General features: G+C 37.0%; 1 protein-coding gene across 1 annotated transcript; it reads right to left on the bottom strand.

Moving 5' to 3' along the window:
* Nucleotides 1-1,144: 1,144 nt before the first annotated feature.
* On the bottom strand, nucleotides 1,145-15,742 carry tmtc4 (transmembrane O-mannosyltransferase targeting cadherins 4). Its single transcript, XM_055031790.1, has 18 exons — nucleotides 15,333-15,742; nucleotides 15,002-15,203; nucleotides 14,682-14,797; nucleotides 12,956-13,172; nucleotides 9,445-9,532; nucleotides 8,021-8,121; nucleotides 7,753-7,845; nucleotides 7,418-7,579; nucleotides 5,959-6,161; nucleotides 5,595-5,769; nucleotides 4,895-5,026; nucleotides 4,692-4,771; nucleotides 4,501-4,608; nucleotides 4,276-4,417; nucleotides 3,937-4,051; nucleotides 1,828-1,940; nucleotides 1,591-1,660; nucleotides 1,145-1,411 (listed from the first exon to the last, which is right to left on the bottom strand). Exons 2-18 carry the CDS (start codon nucleotides 15,161-15,163, stop codon nucleotides 1,263-1,265), a joined length of 2,226 nt encoding a protein of 741 aa, XP_054887765.1. The 5' UTR covers nucleotides 15,164-15,203; nucleotides 15,333-15,742; the 3' UTR covers nucleotides 1,145-1,262.
* Between the last annotated feature and the right edge of the window lie 3,617 nt (nucleotides 15,743-19,359).

Below are 19,359 nucleotides of genomic sequence, written 5' to 3'. Positions count from 1 at the left end.
AGCGAAGACACCTTTCTCCTATTAACTACAGAGGCGACAGGAGGAGTGGGGAGGCGAGGTTATTTTGAACCTTGAAGTGTCATCCCACTAAGGAACAAAAGGCATTAAAAAAGTCTAATCAATAAAGCACCTTTCAAAAGTAATCATGTGAAGTAAATTTCACCGCGGTTTATCATGAAACGACTTGAAACTTCTGTGCTTTTCACTGGGATTGTGCATGAAATAAGGGACAATTGTAAAGTGGAAAGATAAAATTAGGTGATTTTAAAAATATTTTGCTCATAAAAGTTTAGCATGTACTTATGTTCTGCCCTCCAGGAGTCAAAACTTAAGTACCACTACAACTACAATTCTTTTGGAGTACATCTAGTCTAGCGTGAACACAGTTTGTGTAGATTAAATTTAAAAATATATTTGCATACTCTATAAAGTGCAGAAGCCTGAGCATTTTATACCCATTGTACAACCACTGCTATTTTTTTTTAAATGTTTCTGATGATGGGTTTCAGAAAACTGTTTTCAAGCCAAATGAACATATTTACATGATGATTGGTTAAACATTTTTGGAAAATAGCTCAAGTTTAGTCAGATTGAATGATGGTAGCAGCAGTTTTCAAATCTTACCACAGCTTTTCATTAAAGTTTTGTCATGTGACAAAATACAAAAAAAAGAAAGAAAAAAAAAAGGTACAAACAATTACACAAGACACTATGTATCATCAAATAGATAATGAGAATCTGCTGTCACACTTTCTGCAGGTGCATGCGAGTGCTCCCAGGGCAAAACTATTGCAACTTTGAGTTAGGAAATATTTGAAACTTCTGAAAAGCGCCCAACTTAAATAAATCTACACCAGATTTCCTGGACCTACATGTGCGTGGTGCTCTGTCCAGCTGACACAACACAGGGTCAGAGATGAAAAGAGGATGGGGTTCACCATGGATCAGGTCCACATGGTGTTCAAACGAAGCTTCAAAACAGGAGAAGTATCCTAACACCCCTGATCAGTAAACCCCCATGAAATCCAATTACGTACCTGACGCTTAGGTCTCATACATGAAAGGGTTTGTAACAACAGTTAAACTACAAAACATTTTGCAACATTTCTTTTCCCTTTTAAGGAACGAAAACTGGAGCCTGGCACACAGACTGTGGTCTTTATTTCAAAATATTCAAAGGAAGAACAAGTGAGATAAAATACTACAAAATGAAACAGTGGAAAATGTATTTCATAGTAGGCAGGGTTCCCCGTTCGGTTCCCTCAGGGAGCGCTGTGCTTAAGCTGGTCCAGTTTGCGTCGCAGCATGTTATAGTTGTCTCTGGTCCCAGGAGCCTCGGGGTCCAACTTTAGAGACAGCTCGTAGTGTTTCTTGGCCAGCTCCAGCTTCCCCCAGCGATGATACAACACGGCTGAGGACAAACACAAGACCAGGACGCAGTGGTTGTGATTTAATTCATCAAAAGCTTTCAAGACATGTAGCCTACTCAATGTTGCTTCTGCGAAAGTGAATATTTTCAGTGTTAGTTTTTGATTTCTCTGAGTTTTTTTTTTTTCTGTGCTCACAAAATCCAAACTGCTGTGGCGTTACCTAAGTTGCCATGGCAACTAGCAGCATTTGGTTTGATCCGAAGGGCGTGAAGAAAGAAGCTCTCCGACTCCTAGAAGAAATTTAAGCGAGAGAGAAAATAGGACCCTTGTTTTTACTCAAAACAAAAATATATCACACCTGGAAGTGACTGGCAAAACAATAAATAAAAAATCAAATCAAATTCTTAACAGTCATCCATTTTTTCTATTTTTTTTTTTTTTAGCCATGTTGACTCACCTTGTATTTCTGTAACTTCCCCAAGACGTTAGCCAGTGAAAACATGATGGTGTGGTCATTGGGGAGGAGCTTCAGAGCCTCTCGGCCAATCAGCTCTGCCTGGCCCAGGTTACCTTGAACAGAAAAATGTTCACAAAAATCAAAGACGTTTCATGAGAGACACCAAGGATCTTAAAACCCATGCAACGATAAAGACTGAGCAAGAGAGTTACAGATATAAAAATAATTTTAGATGAAGTGCCTTGCTTACAAACTTTCACATTTTGCCACATAACTGCAGGCTTTATTGCATTTGTTTGAATTTGATGTGATGGACCAACAGAAAGTAGTGCAAGTTTGTGAAGTGGAAGGTACAAAAGACGCAAGATTTTATACCTTAATTCATTTTTACAAATAACCATATGGGGAGATAAAATTCAGACTCAAATTCAGTGGAGGACTTGGGGCAAGACTCATGTTCATAAATGTGCTCCATCCAATCTGACTGATCTTTAATAATTGTACAAAAAAGAACAACTATTTCTGTTTTAAAAATGGCAAGAGTTATACCCCAAAAGACTTGCAGCTAAGGCTGCGCAATAACCAGAAATCTTGTAATGGAAGTAATTTTTGTAAAAAAATGTCACACTGAAAAAAAATAAAAAATTCTGTTGCAATATATTTTCTTCTTTGCCCTCCTGATGCTAAAGGACACTTCCTCCACTCTGTGTCCTCTAGCATCACCGTTTTAGGATGTCATATAGGGTCTGTGTGAGTATCTGTTGCTATGAGATGCTATCCAACTGGGTTAATATTATAAAAAAAAATAACACTTGGATTACATTAATCAACAATAATAGCAATCTAAACACGTCTTTGTGATATGCTATTGGAATGACAATATATTGCTTGCAGCTGTAATCTGAAGCCCTCATCAGAAAAAGGTGGTTCTCATCTAGAAAGATGAGTTCAAGTTTTTTTGTAGAAACTTCTGAAAATTTTGAATCATTTTCCTTCCACGTTTCAATGATACACAACTTTGTGCTGGCCTAGAATAAGTCTCAATAAAACACATTGCACATTGTTGTAACATGACAAATTAAAAAGCAAAAATAAAAACAAGGTATAAATTCTTATGCAAGGCAAAAAAAAAAATCAACAAGAAGTAGACACAAAGACCCTCTCAGATTTATTGGTAAACACTATCTAAAGCTTTCCCCCCTCTCCGTCACACATGGAGGAGTGGTTTAGTCTCCTAATTACAGCTCAACGCAAGGCCCACTGAGTTATTGATCTGTGTCACAGATCTGTCTGATGTCTGGCCAGAAACGGAGAAAGAAGAGGCAGACAAGAGAAACAGAGGGCAAAACAATGGTAGTCATCTCCTGACTCACGGCCTGTGCCCTTCACACATGCAGCCAGCCAACATCTGATCAAGTGCGTGTCTTTTGTTTGTGTTGTCTGTATCAAAAGAAAAATGGCCAATGCCAAACAATATCTCCTCCATTTCAAAACAACCCCTAATGTTTGGCTTTTTATGGTTTACTGCAGGATTTGGGGAGACGGGCAGAATTATTTGTGTGAGATTTCGGGGAGCAAACTGCGGCAGGGGAAACTCTGAGAGGGGCGCTGTTCTGGCTGTGCTTGCGCTCTTTTGATCAGGAGACACGCTGGGCCCTGATTGGATGGTTCCACTGCCCTCCTGGGAGACTCCGCCCTCGCGGGAGCAGCTTCTGACAAAACGGCTCGAGCGTTTGGAAATCAGAGCATTCTCCACACGGCAGGGAAGAGTGCCTCCAAAACTCACAACACAAAAGCTTTAATACATAAATTTCAAGCATTGGTGGTTCCTGCTCTTCCGGTCTAATCTTGTTGGCCATTTAGATTTCCTGCATTTCTGAAAACAACGAGGCTGCGGGTGCATGTGTGTGTCTGTTTGGCTGTTAATGCTGTAGCAAAACTGCATTCAAAACACACAGTTTTAATACAGTAAACTAAATCATAATTAGATTTTTTTTTTTTAGCAGCACCACCACAAAAAAGAAAAGGCAAGTAATTTTTTTAGGGGGGAGGGTTTGAGGGTATAAATAAAAATTGTATTTGAATGTGTGTATTTTTTATTGTCTTTACCGGTATTGTCCAGCAGAATCACCATGTTGTTCCAAGCCAGACTGTGGTCAGGTTTAAGCATAGTTGCATTCCTCCAGGCATTCAGGGCATCCACATGTCTGTTCTGGTCAGCATACTATCACAACATTAAAGAAAGTCCATAATACACTGTTTTAAATTTGGAAAAGGTTTACAAATATAAAGTATATCTCTTTTATAAAGTTGGTTTTCATGATCCATACTATGCCTTGCAGAAGTTATCACACCGTTTGAAGTTTTTCACGATTTGAGACGCCACAATACAAACTTCAATGCATTTGGTTGAGATTTTGAGACCAATCAGCACTATTGAAACCTCACCAGGCGACCCAGGTTGTAGTAGCAGTCTGGGTATTTTCTCCGGTAGCGGAGGGCATTCCAGTAGCTCTCCTCTGCCGCATCAAACTTCCTGAGGCTGTTCTGAACTATGCCGAGGTTCATCCACGCAGCGGCAAAATCAGGTCTAGACAAATTTGGAGAAAACAATTACTGAGTGTGTGAAAAGATTAGCGGTTAAGGTGACTTGAGATGATTAGGACAACATACTGAACAGCAACAGCTTTAGACAAGAGCTGCTCTGCCTCACTAAGTTCATTCTGCTCCTTCAGGATGTTTCCGAGGTTGTTCATTGCATGGACGTAGTTCGGATGTAGTCTACAGGCCAAAAACACACGACACAGGTCACTTTTTGTTTTTTTAAAGTTCTATAAATTATATTTACTTATGAAGGAGCCTACCTGACAGCCTCCCTGTAATACTTAACAGCAGCTGTAGTGTTTCCTCTATCAGCCAGGTTTTTACCAACATTATAATGTACCTGAGGAGAAGGTCAGCAAACAAACACAGTTTGTTCCCACTGAACACAGAATATATTTTAAAGGCAATATATTCTGCCAGAAAAAAGTGATAAAAATAAATATAGACATATATATATATATACTTTGGCATTGAGCGGACAGACAGACAGGGCACTGGAGAAGAGGCTTTGTTCTGACCGCCACTGGTGACTGCGGAGGGCACAGCGGCTTACATACATACATAACAGAGCAAGCAGCATGACACATGTCAGTTTCTGGAAAAAGAAAACACAGGGAGATATTTAACAGAGGACCAGAATATTTCTCTTAAAGCTTTCATAGCAATAATAATATATAGTACTGCAGCATGTAATGGCACATCTGGTAAAATGTACAAAAAAGGCCTTACAGGTGAGTTCAAAACATTTTGCAGTGGAATTATTTCACAATGAGAAACGCTGGAAAATTTAATCTAAGATATTGTTAAAAGCAATCATTTCTCAACATGGGATCTCTTACCGTATTGAATGAGTTCACAGAAAAGCCTAAAAGCCTATTGTACATCCTTACCAGGGGTGCCAATAAATGTGGCTGGCACTGTATATTTAGCATTTACAGATAATGTTTTAGTAATTTCTCATATTTTTCTCTCCATCAATGCGTCACTGAACAAAATAAAAAGGTGAATAAAGCCAGAATTCAATTAAATACATAAAATCCAGGCAATTGTGACCTGGCCAAAGCAAAAACAAGTTGGTGAAACAGAAAATCCCACCTTTTAACTGCTAGGTTTTGTTACTCTTTAACTTTATTTAATGGGAGAGGGGGTGATTAACACCACACCTTGTATTTGATCCATCCGTAGCAGCAGTGTCCAAGGGAGTAGGCCAAGAGTAAGCAGTATCCGGCTGAAGACAGGTAGAGCACCCTCTCAGCAACAACAAAGCCAACTCTAAAGAAAATGTTACATGCAGGCAGGAAAGGGACGACTAGCAGCACCAGGCCCAAGGTCAGTGTCCTTTGAGAGAAGAGAGGATATAAAACTCAGTCAATGTCACACTGTATGGAAATAGAAGCTGAAATTAGCAACTATGTGGGATTTTTAATTTAATTTTTTACTATAATAGCTGTGCAGTGTAAGACAAAATATATATAACATATACTTTACTTCATCTACAGAAAGCACTAGTGGGCTCTGCCAGCTTACCTCCTCCTCTGGCTGTCCGGCGAGCATAAAGCTTGGCTTATCAAGCCTATCAGGACACACCAGAGCAGCAGCACCCACACCACCCTCCAATCAGTGGCCGACTTAATGAGAGGCACACAGCCCATGGACCAATCAAAACACAGCCACCAGGGACACAGCAGCAGCCAGGCATTAAGAGAGTAGTAGTAATTATAGTTCACAATCTGCCAATCAAAAACGAAAGAACGAGGAGGGGACAAAATGAGAGAGAGAGCCCAGCAAGGAAGAAAAAGGGGAATATTTTCAAATTTAACAGTAAAGGAAATGTGTTAAGGCCATCAGAGTAATGGTGGTGGAATACAAAAGCACAAAACTATAAAGGTTTTTAAATTAAACTTTGCAAATTAAATTACAATTTAAAAAGGTTTTCAAATTATGAAAAAATACAGTGAATCATCTCCTTTTCACTTCACAATTATACTCTTCAGCAATGTATTGGGATCTATGTCGGGGGAAAAGTTCTAGTGATATAATTACTTTTCAAAAGCATTTTATGTTCTACAAATCAACATTTTTAAACATTTCTTAGTAATCAATTAGAAAACCTGTAGTTTAAGCAGAAGAACATGCCTTGTACCGCTATCAGCTTGAAGTTTTTTGTTTTTTTTCAGCCACCAGAAAACTGTGGCTCAGCTGGAAATGTTTGAAGAAAATCTACAATTGCCTTATTTAAAGATGCCAGAACACTGCATGATGTTATAAATGCACTTTAAAATATAAACAAAAAGAAGACAAAAAAAAGGTAAGCTGTGTTTATTTTTGTATTTTCTGGCCACTTTTGACGTTCAGGTGGAAAGATGCACCGTTTCGGACTGGTTAAACTCAAATGGTTAACGTTTCGGTTCTCACAATGCAGCATTTGTCATTTTTTTCTACTCTGTAAGACTGTAGAAGCTTACCTAGATCTTACAAAGAAAAATAAGCAATTAAAAAAAAAGTTTTACATTTTCTCTTGCTGCCTTATTAATTTAGTAAATCCATATGATCCACAAAATCGTGAAGCTTGACATCAACAAGCCTCTGGATTTTCTAATATGTAATTGATGCCAAATGCACTAATTTACAAATACTAATTTGCACATATTGAGGCTGTTATAATTTTAGAAACTTGGGCTAAAAAATATTCTCCATACTTATCCTGATCGGTGAAATACTTAAAACATATACAAACAAATGATAGAAATAAATATATAAAACAGAATAAAAAAATAAGACTAAAACTGCTGTTATGTGATTCAGTAATTTAATATGTTAAGATAAAAACATACTACTGTAATTTCCAGACTATTAGCCAACACTTATTTTCCCACATACTGCAGTTAAAACAATGATGCCTACTGTCTACCAAGAATTTGTCGAATAAACTGTGTCTGACTACAAATAATGATTTATTGTTGAATCCTTTAAAAAGCTTACTTACTCTAATAAATATGTTTTCTTCAAAAGAGGCCGGGTTGTCTACTTCTGTGAATGCCGGCGGTCCTGTGCCCATGATCCTCCAGCGGGCATAGAGCATCAAGAGGCCGCCAAGGCACATAAGGCCCAATCGTTTCAGCAAACCCGTCCGAAGAATCTCGCTTAGCTGTGAGAACATTAAAAACCGCTACTAAGAATTTCAAACGGCGACTCATCAGGATTATATATTCTCTGATTCACTCAGATTTAAAGGATTCAATATATGAAATGTGACATTAATTATATAAAGGAGACACAAATTATCACACAAAATGTGAAAATAATAAATTTTTGACTTACATCAGGAGAATTTTTCCTGAAGAGAAGCCTGTGGCCAAGCTCATAGACATTAACGTTACAGATCAGTAGAACATCAAAGGCTGCATTCACACCCTGAGGGCAAGACGCATCCATACAGGTTATGCACGGCAGTGATCTTTTAGTTACTAGCCGCAGAGTTTAGGACAGTAGGAAGAGCAACCAAGTGTGACACAATCACAATAATTGTTTTCTTATAATGCTTGAACAGACTGAACCAATTCTAAAAAAAAAATGAAGATTTTCATACCAAGACAGTGATTCCTTGTTCTTTACAAAGCATTGCCGCAGCACACAACACAAGACTGACCACAACCCACTGGACAGAAAACCTGGCATCTCTGTTATTCCCTGAGGACATAAAGATCACATCGGTTACAGACGATTTGCAGGGTCCTTATCACTGTTCAGACATTTCCACATTTATAGATTTTTTTTTTCTTTTTGACAATTTCTATAACATTTTAAGTACGAAACATTTACATTGAAAACACTTTTACACAGTCGTCAGGTTTTGTGTTGAGTGTGTGCTTCACTAACCAGAAAATAAGACTCAAGATGTTAATGAAGGGCCATTCTATCATCTGGACTTCAGGTCAGTTTGAAGTATATAATACCAAGACCTTTCAAATCAGGACAGATTTTTTAATATACAATTTTTGATCTTTGATGCCTTTATACTGTTTATGAAGACTTAATTCAATGTTTCAGTGCTTTGCTTGGCATCTGAACCACAGAACATCAGTTTAAAGAACTCCAGACAAAGCTTAAAACCCTGATAACCAACTAAATGGAGATTGTTGTATTATTGAACAAGAGTATATCTAATATATAAAATATATTTTTAACAGTGTGTATTTGTGACTGACGAATACACTATATTTATTATGTTCACCATATAATAACAGTCAAAGTCAAAGTAACTGTTTCATGCATGCACTACACATAGTAGTCCAGATGGGTATGTCAGTAGTAAGGGAGATGACCAGGAAACACCCTGGTGCCCAAACCACCTTCATTGACTCCTTTTGATGAAGAGCAATGGCGCCTGCAGATGAGCTCAAAAGGTTTCTGAGACTGCGTCCGATTACCATAAGGAGGAAACACATTTTGGCTACTTATATCCCTGAGGTTATTATTTTGGTGATGATCAATATCTCATGGCTCAAGATGTTGATCAGAACACAGCTGAACCGCTAAATAAAAAAATTTAAAAAACTGCGCTGTTTGCTTCAGCGCATTCTTCTCCACATCAGAATATATATGATTCCAGTATTTCATTGGTTTGTGCAAATGTTCATTTTAATAGGGCTTGTCGAAATGTATTTACTGAGACAAATTTCTACATTTTCATCAATTATTCTACTCACTGTATTTTTAATTTCTCAGCCAGAAACCAAAATACCGTTATCAAAAATGTCAACAAAAAAAAAAGTCACAGACAATTGCATGTTCCGCTTTCTGTTTTCCATGGTTACCTTGACTTGGAAAAAAAGAAAACACATTCTGTGCACTATGAAACTACATAAAAACCATGATTTGGGGAAAGAAGTTTTTAAAAGGTTTGCAGTTAAAAAAACATAATGTTGCCTATTGAGCTTTCACAAAGACAAATGTAATATAAGCCTATTTTGCTGTATAATAAACAGCAAATAGTTGTATTGGATTCCTTACCTTTATTAAAAGCTTTGCAGTATGTGAGAAAAGACAGCTGAAAGAATAGAGCGCATAAAAGGTCTGCTCGACCCACGACACCTGCCACCTTATTGAAACAAAAGAGACAAACCACAAAGACATCTTTAAATTTTTCGCCCAAGTAAAATTGTTTTTATACAATAAATATAATACTTTTAACAATACTTGTGCTAGATCCTAAGCCAAGTTGAAACTGAACATATCTTAACAACAAATATGAGGAACTCATTACCAGCATGCTTACTGTTGGTGTGTGTATTGTGTCCAGTGTGTGGGTACAGTATGGCTGGGATCCTAGGGTTGCCTGCTTTGATTTCTACAGCAGGCATAAGCCCGCAGTCTGCCTTCCTTCCACCAACCCCCCCAGGTTTTACTCAGTCCTCGCTCTGCATGATTAAAGAGAATGCTGGGCGGGGGGGACTGCTGCCTTCCAGCCAAGTTTTACTGCAAAAACCACAGAAGCTGGCAGGTCAATAAGAACCCCAGCATAGATCACACTACTGCACACACCTTGGCCCTGTGTTACCCAGCTGAGACAGGGCTTTTGTTCTAGGCATAGAGACAATGGATGTTTAGAGCTGAAACCTCTGGACTTCTTTTTCAAGATGCCATGCATCCATGAGGGAATAGCGCCTGTTAGAAGTTTATTCGTTGCCCCAAAACATGAGCAGATCTGCAGAGGAATAGGCCGTACAACTTTGTGAAGGAGGCTGGTCAAGCTAAAGTTAAAAGGAAAAACACAAACTTGAAAAAAAAAGAAATGTATCTAGGGTAGAAAGCAATGTCTCTGTAAAAGCAAGATAAATCAATCTATCAAATTTATATCCAAAAATGTTCATGACAAATAACGACTAAGAACATTTCTGGCCAATCAGATTCACCCACATGTTAGTGCAGCTGGCGAAGGTTCATTTAAAATTTAGCTAAATATGTTGTAAAAATTTCACTCACTTTCTGTATTAGTTCCTTACAAAACACTCCAAGCTTACAGTTCAAATGGTTGTACAGACTTTATCATGTTGCAGAGATACAGGCACGACAAGTTAGCAAATTGTACTTAGCCTGTGTCTCTGACTTCACTTTTCATGTTTTTTTAAATACTGCTTATGTTGTTGCCCTTGCCAGGGTCATTTTGGCCCTTCCACCATTTCATATCTTTGTAGTTTGGTTGTTTAATGATTTTTTTTTCCTGGCACGAAACTGTTCCCTCGAAACAAACATGTGCCAAATGGTAACTGCTAGAGGCGTTTTACTGTTTCTCCTGTCCCGTTTTTGCCATCTTTGCTTGTACTGACTTACCAAAACAAGAATGCACAGCTGCCTCCAAATGGTAGTGAAGTCAATCAAACATGTCATAAAAACACGAGAACACTTCCAAAGTGAAACACTGCCACAATACTAACAGGAAAAGTAATTATTTTTTTACGATCATTCAAGATTTGGATGAAGAACCAAACCTTAGATTAATGATGATTTGATTAATTGCAAAAACGCATATAACATTATGTGCATTGCTTTTCTTCGAAAAGAGATTCTTAATCTAAATAATAATTTACTGGTTAAATAAAAGGTCAATTTAAATAAAATTAAGCAGAGTTTTAGCTTTTTCCCCCACTGAAGACAGTCTTTGTTTGTTAAAAAACTCAAAGAAACAGAAATAAGCTCTGAATCCAATTTAATGAGCCGTCCACAAAAATCTTCATTCCATCTTTCTTTGTTTTGGTCTAGTTTGCCGAAGCTAACAGTGGATTCCTAAATTATTATGCATTACCCCCTTTCAAAAAGTCAATTCAAAATCTCAGTCTTCCTGATTGAAGATATGTCAGCTTTAATCTATGATTATATTTTATCACTATTTTATTAATATCAAAAAATGCTCTAAACTAACGTACTTAAAAGCAGCATCCTAACTTCTCCTGGAATAGTTTAATAAATGTTTTGAGGTAAATATTAGTGTGCAAAAGTCAACAGTTGTTTTTTTTTAAATCTTTTTTACAAAATGTCTAGTGATGCTGATTCATATTTATTCAGGCTTTTTGAAAGGATTTTAATGTTAAAATAGCACATTTTAATTCATTTTCAGTGTGTTCTTATTTTATGTTAGCCTGTTAAGCTCTGATCTACAACGAACTGACATTGGACTGGATCTTTAGACACGTCGTAACAAGCAGATGTGAATGTGTGAACAAAAAAAGGCATGTTTTAAGTATAACACAATAAAGCATTGAACACTTCAGCTTCTCTGGGCAGTTCATCATGTGAGTTTCTACAGAAGAGTAAGGTTTCATGCTATTTATGTAAATTGCACTCACTGACACCGAGAGGCCTGTTCCCTTTCAAAACTGCCTGCAGAAATGTTACTCACTGCTCTCTTTGCAAAGGTGTAACAGTATCAGGGTGTAAATATAAATCACAAATTCAGAAAACAGGGGTTTTGTTTGGGATGGCAACCTGAAACTTTAGAGCCAAAGGTTGTTTCTTTTATGTTGGTTACCCTCTGAAACAAGACTAAATGTCTGCAAACTCCCAAAAAAAGTAATATTGATGAACAATTTCTGTTCAAAACCTTGAAATACTATTTTCACATAAGAATTTGATGTAGAGTGGGTCAAATCTGACACTTAAAAGTAACAGGTGGAACCTTTGTGTGATTTTTTGTTGACATAGTTGAGGAACAAAATGAAAAGATGAAACACAGCAAATCATTCAGTAACATAATTCCTCTAATAGACAGAGTACTTGATACAGGAGAAAGTGTGCAGTTGCCATTAGATTGTCATACTTTGGGACTGTGCTGTGTTATGTTGAGGACATATTAAGTGTGTAGTTATTTACAGGACAAATGGATGAAATTATTTTTAGTCATTAGAGGAATTAAACTTCCAAAGGAGAACCTTAGGTTTACTAATAAATGCTAAGAATAGGGAAAAGGTGTCAATTCTTTTGTCTTTTGGTCTTATTCTTCATTCCACAATCTACAGCTGCCAAACCATGACCTATATTGTGTTCTAATAGGTCCAGACCCGTTTGATCATTTGTCATATCCCAGTCACATTAGTGGAGACAACTGTGAGCAATCTGGTCGAACCAGTAAAATATAAAATTAAAATCTCATTTCCTTTGTTCAATAAACCAAAACAGTGAAGATTTATTTTAAAAACAGGTGGTATACAGAAAGTCACTTATGTAAAAATTCTACAGTTTACAGAGTTGCAAGTGCTCTGGGTTAAACTGTTCCCTTTCCTGTTGTAGTGTGAAATGTTGCAATAAATTTGGTGTGCTTTGAAGAACAATCTGAAAATTAGCATAACTTCAGATCACCACATATATTCACTACTATGCTTCTAAAGAATCTATTTTCTTTTTATTCAGTCTCAGCAGATATTAGGCTGATTTGAAAGCGTTTGCACTTCCACTGACGGAGCCAAAAATTCAGTTACACTGATTTTTCTATTGATTACTAATCCTACAGTCACTGAATTCTACTTACACTTTCTGTATGAACTGGGTGTGCAGCAAAGAAGATGGCAGCAAGTAGAGAGGTCTTTGGAGCATGGTTCACTGTCCAACCCTTCTCATCACAGTCCAGTCCACCAATCAGTATAGCAAACACGTCAATCATAAGGACAGATATGACAGCATGGAGGATGATGTTTAGTACATGGAAGCCAACAGGGTGCAGGCCTCCTGCTATGAGGTAGTTTAACCTGCAACAGCAAAACAAGAACAAACTCCTGCTAAATGTTTATTAGTGGCATAAATGGTAGTATCAAGCAAATGTTCATTAGTAGGGTTAAACGTAGTGCTACAAGTAATGTGACAAGATATTGTGGTTGGAATATGGTGAAACACAATGTAATATTTGGGAGGTAAAAGTTTAGCCATTTGTCATTAATAACAACCAACAACTGAACTATTTTGGCAAACAAGCTAAAGTTGTTGATAGGCTAAGACTGAAGCAAAGCCCTTTGTACTAGACGTTTGAAAAATGTGTGCAGAAAAAGTCCATTATGGGAGAAACCTTTGCATGTACAGTGGCATGAAGAGCAGTTTGCCTCCTTCCTAATCGATAATTTTTTGCATGTTTATTACATATGTTGGAATGGCCTAGTCAAAGTCCTGACCTGAATCCTATTGAGATGCTGTGACATGACCTTAAAGAGTCAGTTCTTGCTCAAAGGGTTAGGGTTATGGTTCCTATCAACTCTGACCAAAAGCATCCCCACAGCATGAGGATGCCACCATCATGTTTCACAGTGGGAATGGTGTGTTCAGGGTGATGTGCTATGCAAATTGTTTCAGCCATACCTTGGTAGGTTTGTGTTGTGCCAAACATATTTCATTCTTAGATAGCGTTTGGAAGAGTCCTTTGTAAAATGTTAAAAGCTTGGGATATTGTTTTATTACCTAATGCTCCTTCATACTAAAACTTGACCAGCTGTGCTTTTTGGTATTCATAATGCTGTTGCTTCATTTTGACGTCATCATGGAAAAGCTAACTCAGTAACTAATCAAGTGCTTTTCAAAGACAAATGCTTCCAATGCATTTAATTTGGGGGATTCTACTACAAGAGGCTGAACAAATATGCACACTACAGTTTCAAATATCTATTTGAAAATAAAATATATTAAGATATTTATTTAAAAATTTTAAAATAATGTATACTTTATTTTCTTCTGCTTCACATAAATGTGCTTCATTGTGTTACTCTCATGCATAAAACTTCATAAAGTATTGAAATTTATGGTTCTAAAGTGAAAGTGTTCCAATAACTGTGAATAATTTTGCAAAGTATTGGAATATTAATTATCATTGTGTAACCTACAAGCTTCACCTCACATTGAAGGATTCTTTTTTAAGGTTACAGTGATTTGTCAAAAGTCGATGCTTGAGCTAAAGCAGAACATTGAAAGCTGAATGATTTGAGATTAAAGACAAACATTAAGAATATCTTTGTGCTGCAACAGAGGACACTCCACCCCTCTTCTATTTATGAGGGTGGTATGTCATGTTTGTTTCTATTACTATTTGGATTATGCAAGATGTTATATCAGTTAGATTTGATTGATTGATTGATTGATTCCTCCAATTGATAATTACAGTATTAATAAGAACTAAATGGTGGAATCTTGTTAAATTATTAATAATCCAGCAGGAACTTCAAGAATTCAAGTGCAAAAAGAAAAAAAAGACAAAAGAAAACACCATCCATTACCTGAATGTAAGGACAGTAAGCGGTCGGTAGGATTTGTGACTGGAGTTGCTACTCAGGTTGCTTCCCCAGAAATCATTTCTCCAGATGTTGCTCAAGGGGGTTGTTGGTTTCAGGTCCTACAATGAAAAAAAATTATATATATATATATATATATATATATTATATTATATATATATATATATATTATATATATATATATATATATATTATATATAATAAAAGGACATTTGCAGCATTCATGTCACATGTATCAACATTGGCACACCAAAAGTACCATTAAACAAGAGAGGTAAAAAAAAACAAAAAGAGGGAAAACTAACCTTGTTGTTGACGATTGCTTCGGAGTCATCAAATACAAATTCTCCATCATAACTGTTGATGAAGCACAGAAGCGCCACCATGGCCACGGTGACCTTGGCTTGAACTGGACCAAGCTTTGGCAGCGGGATGTGGCGATCCCAGTAAAGTTCGGTCTGTGCCATAATTCATGAGCTCTTTGTTCGTCCTATCATCATCATCTCCCTGCGACCAAGAAGATGGGTGCAAGCAGTCACAGGAGCTACAACAAGTCACCTGCTATGAATGCACTTCAACTGCTAATAAGTGACTCACAAAGTAAACTCAGCCTATAAACTTATTACGCATTCATACCTTGTCTTTGCAGAGACGGGCTCTGACGGGTCACCGTGTTTTGTTTCACCCTCATGTTAGCTTCGCTCCCAGCAAGATGACTGATGAACGTCCCCCAGCAGCTTCCTCCACAGCGGTCGTTGTGCAAAATCAATTGACTGCAAATGTCTTAATTACGCCGTCCGATCTTCTCGAGGATCTAAGGTCAAGGAGACATCAACACCTGCAAGCTAGTAATGCAAAATTTTAGCACCACTTAGCAGGTGCTACTCCCATTAGAACACGTCGGTAAACGTGCCACATGTGCAGACACAACGAGCTGATGCTTATTAAGACAGAAAATGGGGATAAATAGTCACAAGAAATATTCCGGGAGAGATTCAGCAAGAGAGCTCACTGTTGTCAATAAATACACACGTTCAAGATCCAACACTTCCTCTTCAGCGTAGATGTCACGTGCTCAGTTTCAGCCAATCATTTGCCGCAAATGAGGCACGTGGGAGGAAGTCCCCAGCAGAAGAGCAAATAAATGACATGTTTGATTTAAATTATATATATATATATATATATATATATATATATATATATATATATATATATATATATATACTTTTTAATTTTTAATTTTTGAAAGATAAAATTGTTGAAGAATACTGATGAGAATATTATACACCGACTGGATACAAAACACTCCAAAATTAGTTAAAAATAAATATTTTGGAGGCAATTATACACAGAGTGATGTTTTATAGGATTGTACTTTTGCTCATTTTGAAGATTTTCCACTTACAAGAAACAATAACACAACACTTAATATTACAATATTACAGCAAAGTAATCCCCTAAAAAAACATATTTTTTTAAACAGCATTGTGAACTGAAGAAGTATGTTTATTTTTTTAAAAGTCATTCTGACTATGAAGAGTAGTGAATGCAACAAGCATGGTACATCAGATGAAGCTGTGGCTCAAACAAGTCAGAGGGTTATGTGTGTCTTCCAGATTACACATAGCGCCACTTTTTTTCTGTTCACAGGGAATTACTGGAACAAACCTGTTAGCCAAAAGTAATTGGTTCAAACTTAACCAGGTTTAGGTTGATGACTCTTACACAGACATGTAAGTGAAGTTGCCTAACTACAAAAGCTTCATTTCCTCCAGAAAGCTGGATCAAGGAGTTGCCAACCAATGATATGGCAAAAATGTTGAGGACATTTGCAGGATTAATTTTCTTAAAATCATGACAAGGTGGTCTTACTTATTGTTTAACAACAGGGGATTTTCTCCCAAGGTTCCATAAAATCCTCAAAGTTGCTTAAGTATCAAATATGACACTTAAAATATGGGAAACTATTATTGAACTCGTATTAATGCGTGAAGTTCAGAAGCACGGAATAAACGTACCAGATAATCAAGAACGTTCATATAAAAGCGTGAAACAATATTTATTCATAGTTCCAGGTATACAGTTAATCATGAAATTATTTAAAATGCCTGGATTTTTCACAAACATATAATGAACTCTAAATCATTTCTAAAATTCATTCCATTTTAAATTCTGAGTTGATTTGTGTCAACTCAAATTACATTCGTGATAAAAAAATCACACAAAAAGTAGCTTGATTTGAAATATTTTTTGGATCCTGTTCCTTGGGGTCTTATCAAATTATATGATGAACTTAGTCTTCTAATGATCCTTTTATCAAGAGATAAATTGATATTGTTTATTGCGGAAGGCTTCTTTTCGGCAACATAGAACAATAAACAATGAATGTTGTTCTTCAAATCAAACATTCTTGCTAAATCTTGAAGATAATCTACAAATGAGTTCGAACGAGGCAATAATTAGTAGCTATAATGCATGGGGATTTTTTTTTTTTTTTTGTCCATTGATGTTTGAAAAGCATAGAAAATTTTTTATCATCTTCAAATAAACTAAAACTGAAATTTTATCAATTGACCTGTCATTAACAGGAATGAAAAGGAGATGTAGAATCATAATAATAATGTTATTATTATTATTATTATTATTATTGTCTTTAACATCACTAATCTGTTGCCATTCATAAATTTTGGACAACATGAAAAAAAAAATGAAAGGAGTAATGTCTCTAAGAGTCGGAGGTGCTGAGGCTGTGGAGAAGCCATGGCAGGCTGTGGGATTTTGTGCTCCATTTCACCTGTCATTGCTTAGGGAAGATAAGGAATCTCCCTAATGGTCAGAGCCAGGGGCCTGGAGGGGGAAAAGATGGTCTGGGGCACATTCTCAGACCTTTAAAATGGGTCTCAAGGATGGTTAGAGAACAAGACACTTATTCAAGACGAAAGCACACATAATTAAAGCTACGCTTCATAACATCACTCTTGGGATCTAATCAGACATTTTTTATGAGTGCTACCAGTTTGGTCTTGCTTCAAGGGTGCATTATCACTGGAGAAAACATCAACTTCTCTTGTCTCTGGCATGTTAGCATTTTGCTTGATGAGAAAATGTTTTCAAATGCGTATTCTGTTGTGTATCCAGGCACAGAGATATGTTGGCCAAAGCATTTAGCAACCCCAAAATTGCCTAATTACCGGCACATGCAAAATGCATGAAGTATGGATTTCATCCCCTGACTCCCAACCCATGTCAGTCAGCTGGAATTCATTTTATTAGCATCACTTCCAGAGGAATGGCGAGGGCGGGTCAGAGAGCATAATGAGGAGGGGGTGTCCCATACCTCCAATGGAACCTCAAGTTGTCCAAATGCAGGGAGACAGGGCTGCCAGTGGAGACCAGTGTCACAGAGGGTCGACTGTTTTTTGATAACACGGAAGGTGACAGACATTGATTGTGTGCAGTCTGACACGGAATCACAAGAGAGGGGAAAGGTCAGGTTCAAATGGCGTGAAACTGAATAAAATGACGACTCATCACACAAACATTCTGGGATAAATGATACAGCCTGCATGTGTTTTTCATCATTAGCTGTTAGTTACAGTTGCTGTTGTTTTTTTTGTTTTTCTTTCTGGGATGTCAATGGGTAACAGCCACGAGAAAGTCTACAAAGTGTTTTTTCATTAATGCAACTTACATCTAAGTTCGAACACAGCAAAAGTGTTCATAACCCTTGATATATTCCACATTTTGCCATTTTTCTATCACAAACATATCTATTTCATTTAGTATTCTCAAGATAGCTCAACAAAGACCCTGATCTCCAAAGTGCTTCAGAAAAACGTTACTATTTTTGTGAAGTAAACGAAGGTGAAATAGGCATCTTTAGCAAACGTGAGTGAAGCTTAATCGACTTTCAACCAGGTACTGAATAATCATCTGTCTGAAACTTCTTTAAAAGAGACGATTTACCTATCGTGATAAAGCTCTAAGCCTGACCTTTGCTGATCAGACATTTCTTAACATCACAAGCTCCAAACTTATCCTTAAAGACACTACTGATCTGATGAAACTGAAATGCTTGCTTTTTTGAAATGCTCACCTCAAAGGTGCTGATTCTAAATTCTCACATAACTGAGTCGAACCTCCAGGACCTAACATTGGAAGTGAAATGCTTCCTCACAGGCCTTTGTTTTTAAACAGTCTTCTAAAGCTCCGCGTGCCAACCCGTATTCAAAAATTGACACTTTGCTTGCAGTTTATCAAATACATATGCCGCATGTAAGCATGTGAACATTTGTAAATAACCAAAGGAATTTTGGAACTCAATGTTTGTAGATGTCACTCTTTTATGCTGTACAAAATGCTAATTGTGTTGTTTTACGTTCAATCAGGTGGCCTTCTTCAGACTGAGACTCTGGAGTTTCATGAAAGTACGACGTGTCAAGCCCATTAAATGAATAGGGCAAACATCTTCTGATCTGATGTTGGCGATACTTTTAGAGGTTCACTTAATTTGTTAAGGACCAGAGAAACAAACAAGAAAGACACATGTGCCGAATTACTTAATGACAAAAGATCGCTAACAATTTAAATTGAATCAAATGAGTAACAATTTGTGAGTCAGATGGGATGAAATAATTCCACTGAATCGCAATTCAAAAGACGT

The sequence above is a fragment of the Poeciliopsis prolifica genome, unplaced genomic scaffold, assembly GCF_027474105.1.
Source record: "Poeciliopsis prolifica strain line A6 unplaced genomic scaffold, Auburn_PproV2 SCAFFOLD007, whole genome shotgun sequence".
NCBI classification, from domain to species: domain Eukaryota; kingdom Metazoa; phylum Chordata; class Actinopteri; order Cyprinodontiformes; family Poeciliidae; genus Poeciliopsis; species Poeciliopsis prolifica.
This window is presented reverse-complemented; position numbering and strand designations above follow the sequence as displayed.

Bases quoted from the DNA above. Each gene is read 5' to 3' on its own strand.
- tmtc4 (XM_055031790.1), bottom strand. From the start codon at position 15,163: ATGGCACAGACCGAACTTTACTGGGATCGCCACATCCCGCTGCCAAAG. The intron at 7,580-7,752 runs GTAAGTCAAAAA...ATGTTCTCACAG, and splicing joins TCAGGAAAAATTCTCCTGAT to CTAAGCGAGATTCTTCGGAC. The intron at 4,772-4,894 runs GTATATATATAT...CCTTCTCCTCAG, and splicing joins TCTGTCCGCTCAATGCCAAA to GTACATTATAATGTTGGTAA.